This window comes from Pongo abelii, chromosome 11 (assembly GCF_028885655.2).
Source record: "Pongo abelii isolate AG06213 chromosome 11, NHGRI_mPonAbe1-v2.0_pri, whole genome shotgun sequence".
NCBI classification, from domain to species: domain Eukaryota; kingdom Metazoa; phylum Chordata; class Mammalia; order Primates; family Hominidae; genus Pongo; species Pongo abelii.
This window is the reverse complement of record NC_071996.2, coordinates 99,814,453-99,831,290: the sequence shown is the minus strand read 5'-3', so window position 1 is coordinate 99,831,290 and position 16,838 is coordinate 99,814,453. Positions and strand designations below refer to the sequence as shown.

General features: G+C 39.5%; 1 protein-coding gene and 1 long non-coding RNA gene across 3 annotated transcripts; one reads left to right on the top strand and one right to left on the bottom strand.

Annotated features, from left to right (window-relative positions):
* The first annotated feature begins 1,183 nt into the window (after positions 1-1,183).
* C11H2orf66 (chromosome 11 C2orf66 homolog) lies at positions 1,184-15,811 on the top strand. 2 transcript variants are annotated; one of them, XM_054549619.1, is made up of 4 exons: positions 1,184-1,418; positions 10,892-11,026; positions 12,628-12,826; positions 14,824-15,801. In XM_054549619.1, the coding sequence occupies exons 2-3, from the start codon at positions 10,904-10,906 to the stop codon at positions 12,805-12,807; spliced, it is 303 nt and encodes a 100-aa protein (XP_054405594.1). In that variant the 5' UTR covers positions 1,184-1,418; positions 10,892-10,903; the 3' UTR covers positions 12,808-12,826; positions 14,824-15,801. The 2 variants fall into 2 exon arrangements, with proteins under 2 accessions (XP_054405594.1, XP_002812745.1); XM_002812699.4 differs by lacking the exon at positions 1,184-1,418 and having other exon boundaries at positions 9,793-11,026; positions 14,824-15,811.
* LOC129058086 (uncharacterized) lies at positions 9,716-11,219 on the bottom strand. The gene is made up of 3 exons (XR_008522935.1): positions 11,039-11,219; positions 9,926-10,009; positions 9,716-9,826 (listed from the first exon to the last, which is right to left on the bottom strand). It is a non-coding gene; the product is annotated as an uncharacterized LOC129058086 (long non-coding RNA).
* Positions 15,812-16,838: the final 1,027 nt, after the last annotated feature.

Here is a 16,838-nt window from a genome sequence, read left to right as displayed (position 1 = left end):
TTGCTTCTGAAAGGAGGGGAGAAAGCTGTACTAATAAGAATTATTCTGGATGGTTCTAATGTCCTTTAACTCCTTTAGCAGGCCCATGTTTTGATTTGAGGACTACCGTATTGAATATGAATTATTTCTTATTCACTGGGCTTCCCCATCTGAGTTATCTCAGGACTTGGACAAAACAGCTCTGCCCCACCCCCTCAAATCCAGAACAATTAAAATAGAAAAGTGTGTGTGGTCATGAATATGCCACAGTTTCCCCAGTCTCTATTGGTTTGTGTGCAAGAGATAGATCAAATATTAATTTACACTTTACTGGTCTATTGACTATTCAAGTAAAATCGACAAATACTGGTCAACTACAATTATCTCTCCCCTCCTTATTAAAATATGACATTATGTAAATCTCTGGTGAATGATACAATATAGAAATGTAACAAGGCTGAAATAACATAAGAATCTAAGTTCAAATTTTACCTACAGAATTTTTAATTCCATAAACATTTGTGATATAACTACACTGTGCCAGGCATTATACCAACCTCTGAAGAAAAGACCAAGCTCTGAAGAATCAATGATAAAAAAGACATGGTGCCTTCTTCAAGAGAGCACCTTGTGAATCATGAGCCAAGTGGAAACAAATGCAGTCATCCTGATTGTCTTAGTTTGGGCTGCTGTAACAAAGTACCATAGACTGGGTGGCTTGTGAACAACATTCATTTCTCACAGTTCTGGAGACTGGAAATCTAAGATCAGGGTGCCAGCACAGATTGGGTTCTGGCGAAGCCATCTTCTGGATTGCAGACTGTCATCTTCTCCCTGTATCCTTACATGGCAGAAAAAGGGCAGGAGAGTTCTTTGAGGTCTCTTTTAGAAGGGCACCAATCCCATTCATTAGGGCTCTATGCTCATGAACCAATCACCTCCCAGAGGCTCCACCTCCTGATAGCACCACATTTAGGGTTAGGTTTATCAAGATATGAATTTGGGGTCAGGGGAACACAATCATTCAGTCAATTACATTAATTTCACCTGGCAAGAACGGTTGAAATGACTCAGTGGTTTCTTTTTCTCAAAAGAAGTGACATTTGATCTGAGCGTTGAAGAAGCAAACAGAGAGAAATTATGAGGGCATACAAGGGTTGGAGAAGGTATTCCAGACAGAAGCAACAGCAATTTCAATGGCACTTGGGCATAAGTGCAATGGTGGTCACTGGAGGTCAAGTGGATGGAATGGTAGGACTGGATCATATTGAGAGCCTTTACATCATAATCAAGAGTTTAGACTCTATTTTATGGGCATCCAGATACCATGAGAAGGGGACGTGATGCATGTGAGCTTTACCTGAGCAGTGAGACCTTGTCCACCCTCAGGCTCTCTGCTACAAAAGCAGCCTGCCTGCCGAAGACCTGTTTGCAAAACTGTAAGCAATGATTCTGCCTTCTATATTTTAGGAAAAATATTTTACTCCTCTGATGACTTTGGAGATATCAGTAGGGCCTGAGATGAGAGAAGGGGTTGGAAACCTGGTTCTCAGTTCAGTTTATGTCTCAGTCAGTGTGTGAATCCGGATGTCTAGTTTTTCACTGTGTTTCTCCCAGCTGGCTTTTGCTCAAGCATGATTATCATGATTTTTATCCTCTGTTGACTCTATTCCTCCATCTTAGCTATAGGAGAAATGGCTTGAACTTAGGGCAGGATTTAAAGGGATGCATTGGCTGGCTCTCTCTTACTAGCCCAAATTGTGGCATTTGTGTTTTCAAAAGGCTGATGGCTGTGAGCAAGACAGACCAGGGGTAGGAGACAGGGAGGCTGCTGCCCAAGTCCCAGAAATTGATCATGAACACCTGATGGAAGCAGCAGCTGTGAGGTCAGCCTGGACTTGAAAGCCAGTGCTCTCCAGGAAGCATGGCAACCTCGCTTGGCCTGGGGCCTCCTTTCTCTATGGGTTCAGGCTTCTGGAATTGCCTCACACTCTGGAGGAAGCATGGCCAACCTAGTTGGCACGGGGCCTCCTTGCTCTGTGGTCTCAGGTGTTGCAGGAAGTCAGGGACCCCGAATGGAGGGACCGGCTGGAGCCGCGACAGAGGAACATAAATTGTGAAGATTTCATGGACATTTACCAATTCCCAAATAATACTTTCATAATTTCTTACACCTGTCTTACTTTAATCTCTTAATCCTGTTATCTTTGTAAGCTGAGGATGTACGTCACCTCAGGACCACTACAATAATTGTATTAACTGTACAAATTGATTGTAAAACATGTGTTTGAACAATATGAAATCAGTGCACCTTGAAAAAGAACAGAATAACAGCGATTTTAGGGAACAAGGGAAGACAACCATAAGGTCTGACTGCCTGTGGGGTTGGGCAAAACGAGCCATATTTTTCTTCTTGCAGAGAGACTATAAATGGACATGCAAGTAGGGAAGATATCACTAAATTCTTTTCCTAGCAAGGATTAATACTCTGGGAAAGGAATGCATTCCTGGGGAGAGGTCTATAAACGGCGCTCTGGGAGTGTCTGTCTTACGCAGTTGAGATAAAGACTGAAATACCCCCTGGTCTCCTGCAGTACCCTCAGGCTTACTAGTGTGGGAAAAAACCCCACCCTGGTAAATTTGAGGTCAGACCAGTTCTGTGCTCTCAAACCCTGTTTTCTGTTGTTTAAGATGTTTATCAAGACAATACGTGCAGCCGAGTGTGGTGGCTCACACCTGTAATCCCAGCACTTTGGGAGGCCGAGGCAGGCAGATCACAAGGTCAGGAAATCGAGACCATCCTGGCTAACACGGTGAAACCCTGTCTCTACTAAAAATACAGAAAAATTAGCCAGGAATGGTGGCAGGTGCCTGTGGTCCCAGCTACTCGGGAGGCTGAGGCAGGAGAATGGCGTGAACCCGGGAGGCGGAGCTTGAAGTGAGCCAAGATCTCGCCACTGCACTCTAGCCTGGGCGAAAGAACGAGACTCCATCTCAAAAAAAAAAAAAAAAAAAAGACAATACTTGCACTTGCACTGCTGAACATAGACCCTTGTCAGTAATTTCTGCTTTTGCCCTTTGCTTTGTGATCTTTGCTGGACCCTTATCAGGAGTTTCTGATTTTGCCCTTGTCCTGTTTCCTCAGAAGCATGTGATCTTTGTTCTCCTTTTTGCCCTTTGAAGCATGTGATCTTTGCGACCTACTCTCTGTTCTTGCACCCCCTCCCCTTTTGAATTCCTTAATAAAACTTGCTGGCTTTAAGGCTCAGGTGGGCATCATGGTCCTACCGATATGTGATGTCACCCCCGGCAGCCCAGCTGTAAAATTCCTCTCTTGGTACTCTTTCTCTTTATTTCTCAGCTGGCCAACACTTATGCAAAATAGAAAGAACCCATGTTGAAATATGGGGGTGGGTTCCCCCAATACTCAGGCTTTTAGAATTGGCACACACTCTGGCCCTATTACATAAAAACAGCTGTAACATATTTTAAACAGAGGAAGATCTTTTATCCTTTTTGATATACCCCTCTAACATTTTTTTCCAACTTTTATTTTAGATTCAGGGGGTACATATGCTGGTTTGTTACCTGGGTATATTGCATGATGCAGAGGTTTGGGATATGAATGATCCCATCACCCTGGTACTGAGCATAGTACCTGGCAGTTAGTTTTTCCACCCTTGCCCTCCTCCCTCTCTCCTTCCTTCTAATAGTCCCCAGTTTCTATTACTGCCATCTTTACTTTGCCATTTTTTAAAAAACAAAACTGATGATAGCAAAGAATATGACAGATTTCTCCATAGTGAATAACTACAGAATTCTGAGGGTCAACTTTATACTTACACTTAGTATAGATGCTGCTGAAAAGGACAAATGGTTCGCCCTACTGTGGAGGTTTTTGAGAATGTCATGTGTGTTTTTAACCAACTTCGTTTGACTCTAAGCCCCTATACCAATGGTGGGGGGGAGGGAAATTCAACTTCAATGGTTTCTGCGCCTTCCCTCACCTCCTCTGGGTCTCATAGAATCTGGAAGATTTTTGTGCCCCCAGAATATGAGGGGTGAGCCCCTACTCTCCTGTCTGTCATAGTCACTATGGCTCCCTTGACTCACAGCTCTTTGCTTCTGTTCTGTTTATCACAAGAGGTTTATTTCTTCCTCTTTCTCTTTATTCCACCTTCAAACTGAAATCTGTCTGCTGTCACACACAAAAAAAGCAGTTATTGCTATGAGCAGAAAGCTGCCCGGCCTGCTCTATTAATCATATGAGCAACCTTTCCCTTATTTTTGAAGTCCTTCTCATCACTGAGGAGGCACTCTATAAATAATAATTTTCCTATTCACTTAGGCCAAGGGGAAGAAAAAAGAGATTAAATTTTATGTCCCTGTTCATGGTACAGCTAACGAGCTGTATCAGCTCTGGTTTTTTTCCTTAATAGAGACAAGAAGGGTTTGAAAAGGTTATATAGTCCAATAGATGGTTTAAAAATTCCTCCCTACCTTGTTTAATTAGCATGCTTTCCCCACAATTAGCCTATGTTTGCATTTATATTATACTTCAATTTGTAATTCAATCAACACATATTTGTTGGATTTCTTTCATGTGTGTGGTTCTGTGCTGAGTACTCTATTTTCTTTTCAAATTCCACTTGAGAAATGCTAGCAAAGAATTTCATTCAGATGCCTCTGGGTGCAGAAGCACCTTTTTGCCTGCTACCACACCCTTTTGTCCCAACTGCTACTTTTACAAATGCACTACTTAATGAAGAGGCCAAATTAGATAATTTGGACCAGAAACTAATAGTTTGAGAACCTAAAATATTGTGGGTTTTTTTTATCTCTCTCGATTGAACCTATTAACCAAATAATTATAAAATATCTGCTTAGTGCTGTGTTGATACATTTTGAAGGAAATGTCATAATCAACTTTATCAATAGTACCTTCTGCTCTTTAAAAAAGAAATTTAAAATTAAGAAACTGGCCAGGCATGGTGGCTCATGCCTGAAATCCCGGAACTTTGGGAGGCTCAGGCAGGAGAATGACTTGAGGCCAGGAGTTTGAGACCAGCCTGGGCAACACAGTGAGACATGGTTCTACAAAAAAAGAAAAAAAAAAAAAGAGAGCCAGCCGTGTTGATGTGTGCCTGTAGTCCTAGCTACTCGGGAGGCTAGGGTGGAAGGATCACTTGAGCCTAGGAGGTGGAGGCTGCAGTGAGCTGTGATTGTACCACTGCACTCCAGCCTGGGTGACAGAGTGTGACCCTGTCTCTTAAAAAAAGAAACAAAGGAATTAATTTTTTTAACTTAAACATATAGTTCTATGTTTTATTAATCATCAGGGAAACTCCAGTGTTAAGGAACAAGACTATAGTATGTATGTTACCTTTGGTCCATTGGTTCCTTTGAGAAACTATAAATATTTCTTAAAAATTTAAGAAGCTCTTAAAAGAACAAATGAACTATGTTTTTATACAAATGGAACTATCAATTATTCGTAGATAAATGGCTATGAAAATCTGTTGTAATTTATTCAGCCAGTATTTCCTGTTTTAAAAGTGCCTGCATATTGGGCTCAACATTGGGCACTGGGAATGTGAGGGTGGGCACTGTCTAAGGAGTTTATACTGTCGTGACTTTTTACTATAATCTCAGTAAAAAAATTTTTTTTGATTTGTTTTTTATTATGCTGTAAGTTCTGGGATACATGTGCAGAACATGCAGGTTTGTTATATAGGTATACATGTGCCATGTTGGTTTGCTGCACTCATCAACTCGTCATCTACATTAGGTATTTCTCCTAGTGCTATCTCTCCCCCAGCCCCTCAACCCCCAATAGGCCCCAGTGTGTGATGTTCCCCTCCCTGTGTCCAAATGTTCTCATTGTTCAACTCCCACTATTGAGTGAGAACATGCGGTGTTCGGTTTTCTGTTCCTGTGTTAGTTTGCTGAGAATGATGGTTTCAGTTTCATCCATGTCCCCGCAAAGGACATGAACTCATCCTTTTTTATGGCTGCATAGTATTCCACGGTGTATATGTGCCACGTTTTCTTTATCCAGTCTATCATTGATGGACATTTGGGTTGGTTCCAAGTCTTTGCTATTGTGAATAGTGCTGCAGTAAACATATGTGTGCATGTGTCTTTATAGTAGCATGATTTATAATCCTTTGGGTGTATACCCAGTAATGGGATTGCTGGGTCAAATGGTATTTCTAGTTCTAGATCCTTGAGGAATTTCCACACTGTCTGCCACAATGGTTGAACTAATTTACACTCTCACCAACAGTGTAAAAGCGCTCCTATTTCTCCACATCCTCTCCAGCATATGTTGTTTCCTGACTTTTTAATGATTGCCATTCTAACTGGTGTGAGATGGTATCTCATTGTGGTTTTGATTTGCATTTCTCTAGTGACCAGTGATGATGAGCTTTTTTTCATGTTTGTAGGCTGCATAAACGTCTTCTTCTGAGAAGTGTCTGTTCATATCCTTTGCCACTTTTTGATGGGGTTGTTTGTTTTTTTCTTGTAAATTTGTTTAAGTTCTTTGTAGATTCTGGATATTAGCCCTTTGTCAGATGGATAGATTGCAAAAATTTTCTACCATTCTGTAGGTTGCCTGTTCACTCTGTTGACAGTTTCTTTTGCTGTGCAGAAGCTCTTTAGTTTAATTAGATCCCATTTGCCAATTTTGGCTTTTGTTGTCATTGCTTTTGGTGTTTTAGTCCTGAAGTCTTTGCGCATGCCTATGTCCTGAATGGTATTGCCTAGGTTTTCTTCTAGGGTTTTTATAGTTTTAGATCTTACGTTTAAGTCTTTAATCCATCTTGAGTTAATATTCGTATAAGGTGTAAGGAAAGGATCCAGTTTCAGCTTTCTGCATATGGCTAGCCAGTTTTCCCAGCACCATTTATTAAATAGAGAGTCCTTTCCCCATTGCTTGTTTTTGTCGAGTTGGTCAAAGATCAGATGGTTGTAGATGTGTGATGTTATTTCTGAGGCCTCTGTTCTGTTCCATTGGTCTATATATTTGTTTTGGTACCAGTACCATGCTGTTTTGGTTACTGTAGCCTTGTAGCACAGTTTGAAGTCAGGTAGCATGATGCCTTCAGCTGTGTTCTTTTTTTTTTTTCTTTTTTGTTGTTTTTTTGGCTATGTGGGCTCTTTTTTGGTTCCATATGAAATTTACAGTAGTTGTTTCCAGTTCTGTGAAGAAAGTCAATGGTAGCTTGATGGGAATAGCATCAAATCTATAAATTACTTTGGGCAGTATGGCCATTTTCACTATATTGATTCTTCCTATCCATGAGCATGGAATATTTTTCCATTTGTTTGTGTCCTCTCTTATTTCCTTGAGCAGTGGTTGGTAGTTCTCCTTGAAGAGGTCCTTCATATCCCTTATAAGTTGTATTCCAAAGTATTTTTATTCTCTTTGTAGCAATTGTGAATGGGAGTTCACTCATGATTTGGCTCTCTGTCTGTTACTGGTGTATAAGAATGCTTGTGATTTTTTGCACATGATTTTTGTATCCTGAGACTTTGCTGAAGTTGCTTATCAGCTTAAGGATTTTGGGCTGAGACAAAGGGGTTTTCTAAATATACAATCATGTCATCTGAAAACAGAGACAATTTGACTTCCTCTTTTCCTAATTGAATACCCTTTATTTCTTTCTCTTGCCTGATTGCCCTGGCCAGAACTTCCAATACTATGTTGAATAGGAGTGGTGAAAGAGGGCATCCTTGTCTTGTGCCAGTTTTCAAAGGGAATGCTTCCAGTTATTGCCCATTCAGTATGTTATTGACTGTGGGTTTGTCATAAATAGCTCTTATTATTTTGAGATATGTTCCATCAATACCTGGTTTATTGAAAGTTTTTAGCATGAAGGGTTGTTGAATTTTCTTGAAGGCCTTTTCTGCATCTATTGAGACAAATCATGTTGTGGTTTTTGTCATTGGTTCTGTTTATGTGATGGATTACATTTATTGATTTGCATATGTTGAACCTCAGTAAAAATTTAATATTTCAATATTATTAGATACTTTAAAGTCCTGGGGTTTTAAAGAGAGTGATGTAATACAATTCCAGGGTATTCATTTACGCACCTAACCGTTGACATTTAAACAAACAAGTCTCTCACATTTTAACAACTACAACACTTTTCCTTGACTCTACTTTTCACTCTAGTAACTACCTTCTTTTTTTTCATAGCTGTGTTTCCAAGAGCTTGCTATACTGACTCATTTTCCTCTCCATCCACTCCTTTCTAATCTGACTTTCTACTAAAACAGTTCAAATGGTCTATAGACCTAATTTTATCCAATGTGTCCCTTCTTGAAACACTTTCTTTGGTTGCTTCCATACTTTGCTGATTTTCCCTCACCTTCAGGGTCTCTTTTTGTAGATTCCTGTATGTGGCTGTTACATGTTAAAATTTCTCAAAGCTCAAGTTTGTGGCCCCCTTTTTTCCTCATATTCTAACCTTTACTGAGGTAATCTCATTCACTTCTATGCCAACAACTCCCAAATTTACATTTCCTTCCCAGATTTCTCCTTTGAGCTCCAGATCTGTGTATCCTATTGCATACTCTCCATCCCCACAAGGAAATCTCAAAGCCTCCTCTAACTCAACACATTCCAAACGGAATGATGATCTTCACTCCTCCATGCCTTGGTTTGGTATGTTGGTGAATGGCACTGTAACCCACTCACCTGCATAACCCACGGACCTAGCAATTGGTTTTGAAACTCCCATCTCCTTAGACCCCTCCCTGTAGTACCCAGTACATTAACAATCCCTTATAAATCTCTCTCAGATCTACCCATAATCTCTGCATCTGTGCTAACATCGCCCTAATCCAAGTTAACATCTTTTCCTGCCTGGACTACTGTGTAACCACCTAACTGGCTTTGCGCAGCCCTCTATTCTAGCTCAGTCTGTCCTCCCCACTGCAACCAGAATAACCTTTTAAAAATGCAAGTATGATCAAGCTGCTTAGAATTCTAAAACCCTTTAATCAGTTAGCATTACTTTTAGCCAAAAGATCATAATCTGACTACCTCTCCGGCCCCATCTTGCGTCAGGCTCCCCACTTGCTCCCTCTACGCCTGGCATAATTTCAGTACCTTTAAAGTGCCCCATTCCTAGCACAGCTGTTCACCGTGTTTGACACGCTTCTCCCTCTGTCCTCCTCAGGTTGCCTAGGTAACTCCTATTCAATTGACCGGATGTAAGGTCATTTCCTCACAGAAGCCTTCCTTGGCTCTCAGACTGAATCAAATTCCCTTTTTCTATACTTTCATAGCACTCACTATTTCATAGAAATTATTGTTCACTTATATGTACACATTTGGTTGTACGATTTGATTAATGTTTATCTTGCCCACTACTCTAATGAGGGCAAGGACTATATTTATTATTCTTACCATTTCATTCTCAAAGCCTGTTGCAGTACCTGGCACATAGTAGGCACTTTCTAAAAGTCTGCTGAATGAATACACAGAGGAAATGAACAAATGAAGGGCAGAGGTCATAGTAACTTTCCCAGGGTCAAGATGGCAAGACTGAGATTATAGCCAGGTTTGCTAATTTCCAGTCAAGATCACCAGCCTTCTGAACAAATATCTTGTCCTAAATTTTGTTCTAAATCATTGGAACCAAAGCAACGTCACAACTCAAGTCCAATTTCTCGGCCTACCATTTTCTACAGATGGCATTTATTCAGCAAGGGAATGTTGTAGGTATAGTAATTTTTCTTTTTTCCATGAAACGTGTTATCTTCTTGCTCTGTTTTGAAGAGATATTATGATAAACGATGCCACTATTTAAAACTTGTAAAGCTTCTTGAGATTCTGAGAAAAAAGTACAAGGTATAGGTCAAAAAGAGTAATTTTGTCTCTCACAAAATAATTTTCTGTTCAAAAAATGCTGTTAACTTGAAAAAGTCGTACCTCCAAAAGAACATTCTAATAGGTGGGATAATCATCATCATATTTCCAGCTATAATCCATCATATTTCCAGGTATATCCCTTCCCTTAAAAGTAAAAAAGGAGAAAATCACTTTGCTGTATGGAAGTGCTTTGTGTGTTTTATAAAATCCACATAAAATGTTCAGTGGTTCAAGGAGTGGCTGCCACATTTCTAAGGCAAATAAGCTTATCCCTGAAGAAGCTTGAAGATCTGACTCTCAAGAGTCTTTGTGCTCTGGATGAAAAAGGAATCATTATTTTTTAACTCCCCTGCTCACGTCAGTGACTTCTACCGGCACCCAATCCATTGGTTATAAGTACCCATGAATTGCCTTGCCAATTATAGGCAGGATAACCTAGGAGGACCAGCCAAAACCAAACTCCTGGTAAGCTTTATTAGCCTTTTCTACGGTGTGTCTCAGTTTCCATTTCACACCTTGGAGTGGAAGACAATCTCTACTCACACTGGTGTGGTGTGTGTCTGTCTGTCTCAGATGTGTGTGTAAGGTGTATTTCTCAGCTCAGGGTATCTGAAGTAATTTCTTTTTCTTTTCTTTTTTTTTTAAGACTGCTGTCTTAAGGCTTAAAAGTAATTTAAGGTTTTGTTTTTTGTTATTTTAAGAATTGCAGTTTCTTTGGAGACAACAAAGTATTTTTTTTCCAAAGATGAAAAAGGCATATTCAGACTTTCTATGTTATGTTCCATAATTGTTTTGCTTATCACTGTATAACATTCTCATTATCATGGGCTACTTTAAGCTAATCAGTTGGATTTTGGGGTCCTCATTTAGAAGTCAATCTGGAAAAAGGATGGCTGTAAAACTTAGATAAACCAGTATGCTATTTCTCCTTCCTTGTCTGCCTTTACAGATGTTTCCTCTTTCTCTCTCCCCTGACTATCTCTCTCAATGATGATTGACAGCTCCCCCATCCCCTCTTTCACTCAGCTTCACTCCACCATGACCAGAGCACCTCTCCTGCTACTATGTGTTGCCCTGGTGCTGCTTGGGCATGTGAATGGAGTCACAGTAAGAAATGAGGACAAATGGAAGCCACTCAACAACCCCAGAAACAGAGATCTGGTAAGAACACACCTGGGGCCTGCGTTTCAGGATAGAACTAATGCCTCTTTGGATTTATGCACACAGCATTCTGTTTTCCGGAACATAGTGGAAAGGCGGCTACCAAGGGTTGAGAAAATTCTCCAACAGGATTGGACCAGAGTTTTACTATCCTAGTGGTTGGCAACCTATTGTTTCTCTGGCCAGTTTACATTTGTTTCTGTAAAGAGAAACAAATTTATATTTAGAAACAATCTTATACACACATAGTACAATTCATTTGTAACTGATCTTATATAAACATTGACTTTGTAGCCTTGATTTCTAATACATATAAAAAATCAAGAGTATAACAGGGAATTTCTCGTGCATAGCTTAGATTGAACTGATGATAAAACAAGTTATCACATAACTAGCGATTGCCAAGCTCAATTGCAAAAATTGAAAGTTGACCCTGCATAGGTATCAATTTACTGGACATATTTTCAACATATAGTTATCTATAAAATAGAATTCAAAAGATCAGTAAACATTCTCTTTAAAAAAAAAATGCCAAATACAATAAACATATTGACATGATTATTTTGAAATATGGTTTTTCTAAAGTGAATGATGTGAAATGTAAAAACATAGGATTAAAATAAACTGAGATAAGAGACCAGCAGGATTTGTTTTCTGGTCACAGCTGCTGACCAAAACAGGATCTGGTCCAGACAGGATAAAGTGAAAACACTAGGTGAAACCAGCAGATGGCGACAAAAGTGGTCCCGACCTGCTCTCATTGCTCTTAGGATATGATACTCCCCTCAGTGCCATGACAGTTTACGAATGTCATGGCAATTACCTGGAAGCTACCACTCCTTTCCATGGCAATGACCCAAAAGTTACCACCTCTTTCCTAGAAAGCTCTAAATAACTCCCTTCTATTTGCATTAACCCATCCCTTAATTTGCATATATTCAAAAGTGGATAAAAACACAGTTGATAAGAGCCCATATGTTGTCAGCTCTGGGTGCACTACGTATGAGTTAGCCTTGTTCTGGCAGGAGCAGTACCTTTCAATAAAAGATTGTTACCACAACCAGCCTGCCCTTAAATTCTTTTCTGGGCAAAGCCAAGGACCCTCCTGGGCTAAGCCCCAGTTTTGGGGTTTGCCTGTCCTGCATCAAAGCAAGTAGCACTTTGCACATCTTCTGTGTTCATTTCCTAATGGAAATCTGAAAAGAAACTATTGCAGAAGGCAGCGACAGAGATCTCATATTAAGGAAGAGGAGATACTGAGCTGCTTATTATGGAGTTCATTTTCACCTTTGACCTTAGTACTCAGAGATAGTTCACAATGAATCTTTCCACTGTGGTGCTGCTCCATAGTCTTCTTTCAATTTTCACTAAGAATGGTGAATTATTTTGGTTAGGGTTGAAATGTCAGAAAGAAGGTACAGGGGAGGGGAGGAGAAGTAGCTGAAGCCTGTACTTGTATTTCTGGATTTTGATTTCCAACCTCTTGCCTCTTAGATTAGCCTTGAAGTCAATTCAGGGGAAAAATAGAAGGAAAAAAAAATCACCTTTATTTTTGGTGTTTCATTTATATCTGGCATTGACCATTTTCTTTCTCTCTTTAGTTTTTCAGAAGCCTTCAGGCATATTTTAAGGGCAGAGGTCTTGATCTTGGAACATTTCCAAATCCTTTCCCCACAAATGAAAATCCTAGACCTCTCTCTTTCCAATCAGAACTTACTGCTTCTGCATCTGCAGATTACGAAGAGCAGAAAAACTCCTTTCACAATTATCTCAGAGGCTGAAAGTTTCTTCTGAGCTCAGGTAAAAGTTGGCCCTTTATTCTGGATCTGTCCAAACATACAAGTCAGCCATAAAGTAGATATTTTGAAAGTATTTATTTGAAAAAATAATTTTATTTCCTCATAGAAATAAGTGCTCAGTTCTGCTTATACTCATCACTATTAAGTATTTGGATTTGGTTCAGGTACTTCACAGTCTTGTTTTAAAAAGAAATGACAGTTTTTATTTTTTAAGCATAGTTATCCAGGCAGAGACATATTAAAATAATATAATTATCTCTTAATAGGATTATTAAATTAATAACATGGCCACACTCTTACCTGTATCTTTTTCCAGACCAAGTGATATAGCTAAGTTATGTGGAAAATCTACATAAAGAAATATGTCAAATTGAGTTGTTGGATTAGATGGGAATTAAAAGTTAAAAGTATGGTTCTTTGGGGGATAAAGTATTATGCATATATTTGAGCTTGAACTTCCTCACCTATAGGAAGAAAAGGTTGACTATTAGTAAGGATGGCATTTTTCTCATAGAAAAAAATTAAAAATTTATTAAGATTTGAATTTCATTACTTTTTTTGTTGTTGTTGAGGTAGAGTCTCACTCTGTTGCCCAGGCTGGAGTGCAATGGTGCGATCTTGGCTCACTGCACCCTCCACCTCCTGGGTTCAAAGGATTCTTCTGCCTCAACCTCCTGAGTAGCTGGGATTACAGGTGCCTGCCACCACACTCAGATAATTTTTGTATTTTCTTTTAGCAGTGATGGGGTTTCACCATATTGGCCAGGCTGGTCTTGAACTCCTGACCTCATGATCTACCCGCCTCAGCCTCCTAAAGTGCTGGGATTACAGGCATGAGCCACCACGCCCGGCGAATTTCATTACTCTTATTACTTAGCATTCCTATCAAACCAACACCTACCATTTAAAAAGAACAAGTATGATTGGCTGGGCGCGGTGGCTCACACCTGTAATCCCGGCACATTGGGAGGCCGAAGCGTCAGGAAATCGAGACCATCCTGGCTAACACGGTGAAACCCCATCTCTACTAAAAATACAAAAAATTAGATGGGCGTGGTAGTCCCAGCTACTTGGGAGGCTGAGGCAGGAGAATGGCCTGAACCTGGGAGGCGGAGCTTGCAGTGAGCTGAGAGCACGCCACTGCACTCCAGCCTGGGTGACAGAGCCGAGACTCCATCTCAAAAAAAAAAAAAAAAAAAAAAGAAGTATGGTGCATTCCAAGCAAACACATTATGATTTCAATCCATTAGCTTTTTGTTTAGCTGAATAATAAAGGGAATGGAATCATAATTAAAATCTTTTCCCATTCTCCCACAAGTGTAATTTTGAAATTCTGAGGAAGCCTGCCTTTCTTGTGCTTCACAGTGTTTGTGAAAGGGTTTTCATTATTAGTTCTTTTAAATGTGATGATTAAAAAATAATGATTGCTATTCTAAAAAGAACGTATAACTTACCATGTGGAATATGCCCTTGGATATTGTTCTAAAATGAGAAAATAAAATAGAAGAAACAGTAAGATGTTAATAAAGTTTTCTCTTGATTATTATTTACACTTAGGCCTTAGGGTATCAGAGAATAGTTATTAATACCATACTACCTCTCTTAGTAAAAGGCAGATAAATTGCTTGTAAGCCTCGGCTTCTTCATCTGTAGATTACAGATACTAGTTTCTACCTTACAGAAAGTATCGTAGAAAATATCAAATAAATACTTTCATGTGAGCATGGAATGAGTTAATATTTAAGGACAGGAAACTGATAAAGCACCCAGCTGGTGATATCGTAAAAGAACAGGAATTATTTACTTTTATGAAAAAAAAAAACAAAGCTTCTGATTTGGAGTATATTTCATAATTACGAGCTCTATGTTCCTTACATCTCTGGTGAGAACATGAAGACAAAAAGAGTTTTCATTAAAATATGTTGATTTGGGGGGTCTTTGTGTTGACTGTGTAGTCTTCAGTTTCTATTTAATTATAACATTGTCTTGTTCTTTCAGGTGTCTGGCTATTTTAAAACTACAGATGAAGCTTCTCATTAGAAAAATTCAACCATTGTCATAGCTAAACTTTCGTGGAGTTTCTTTCCCCCTCACTTTTATTTTTCAGTTTGTAATGATTTTATTCCACATTTCCATATTTACATATAAATCGCTGGAACTATGATTTCTATGCATATTTATGGAGTTTTTTTTCCTGTGAAACCATAAATATTGATGTAGAGCACCGCATGTATTTGTAGGAGTTACAAAAACATCACAAACTGAAAAAAGATTATAATCTAAATTAGATGTTTCTTTAAGCTTGTTTTTAAAACTTGTCTTTTATGTTTATTTTATCAACCAATATATTTTTTCAAAGGGACATGCTCACTTTTAGTATAGTAAAATTCATTATATGTGATGGAGGGTTGGGTTTAAAATTTGTCTTCCTTTCCTAAAAAGAAGATGCATTCCCATGTTCAGCATACACTACTAAAAGACTTCACAGTTTTAGTTTCATAAGAAATGAGGGCAAGTGATAAACAGCCACAATTAAGTTAAAATGGAAGCAAACAACAACAACAAACATGGGATTCTAGAAGTTGTCAACGCCTCCAAAGATGCTCTTTGCCAGAGTATTCAGAGGTGGACATTGTGCCACATCAAATATTCTAGTAACGCCCCAGCCCTTGCTCTCATACACAACCTCCTCAGGAAGGAAAAGTAGAAACAGGTGATTTCCTCTCTTTCCAACCAGCCCCTGCTCTCCTTACTCTAGCTCATGCTGAGTTATTCTGATTCCCATATTCACATTTGGAATAGCTGCTTTTCCTGTATCTTTATAGATAGCTGCACCATCTTCTCTGTGATTCCTGCAAAAGGAACGTTGCACTAAAATGCAACATTGTCCTAACATTAGTCTGTGCATTTCAAAATATTTTAATGTGACTTTTTTTGGTGGATTATTGATATTGTATATGAAGAATAAAATATTTGTGCAAGAACAGATTTTGTGTCTGGTTTAAGATGTTCTATTGTAATTAGTCGTATATGTGTCTGTTTCCCCTGAAGAGTCGTGAGGTCTTTGTGAGCAGAGACCATATCTAATTCACCTTTATTTCCCCAGCACCTAGTACAATGCCTAGCATGGAGCAAGTGTTCAATAGATACTTGTTGAATTGAAATAAACACATGCTATTCATCCAGTCTTCACACAGTAATGGAAGCCGCTTTTAGTTAATGTCAAAACTTTTTTTCTTGCCATTTAAAAAATGTAAGTAATTCTTGATGAGCTATTCTTCAGAAAAGCACAGCTTATTCATATAAATGGTAGAGTGGTAGGGAGTTTTTCACCTCTGTCGAGTTCCAAGTACTAGTGGCTGGTTTTCCCTTTCTCACTACTGTCCCTGCTCTGGGTGTTAAGACCTCCACAAAGGGAATGCTCATCAGTTTCAGGGCATTGAAAAGGAAGGGCATCCACATGGGGCATTTAGCTATGAGCTTGCAAAGTTTTGGGGCATGGGCACTCATCCTTCAGCTGGATTATTATTTTTGTTTGTTTGTTTTGAGACGGAGTCTCACTCTTGTCGCCCGGGCTGGAGTGTAGTGGCACAATCTCGGTTCACTGCAACCTCTGCCTCCTGGGTTCAAGCGATTCTCGTGCTTCAGCCTCCCTAGTAGCTGGGACTACAGGCGCCCGCCAACACGCCTAGCTAATTTTTGTATTTTTAGTAGAGACAGGGTTTCACCATGTTGGTCGGGCTGGTCTCGATCTCCTGACCTCGTGATCCACCCACCTCGGCCTCCTAAAGTGCTGGGATTACAGGCATGAGCCACTGTGCCCAGCCCAGCTGGAACATTTTTATGGATGGAAGCCCATACCTCACACTGACTAGAGTTTCTTAATGGTAGTGCTATTGGCAGTTGGGGGAAGCCAAATTATCACTGTGCGTGATCATTTAGTACACCTGGTCCCCAGATACTCTATGTTAGTAGATCCCCCATCTCTGCCCTATTTTTTTTTTTTTTTTTTT

Coding starts and splice junctions, on each gene's coding strand:
- C11H2orf66 (XM_002812699.4), top strand. CDS start 10,853: ATGATGATTGACAGCTCCCCCATCCCCTCTTTCACTCAGCTTCACTCC. Junction 11,027..12,627: donor ACCCCAGAAACAGAGATCTG/GTAAGAACACAC, acceptor TTCTCTCTTTAG/TTTTTCAGAAGCCTTCAGGC.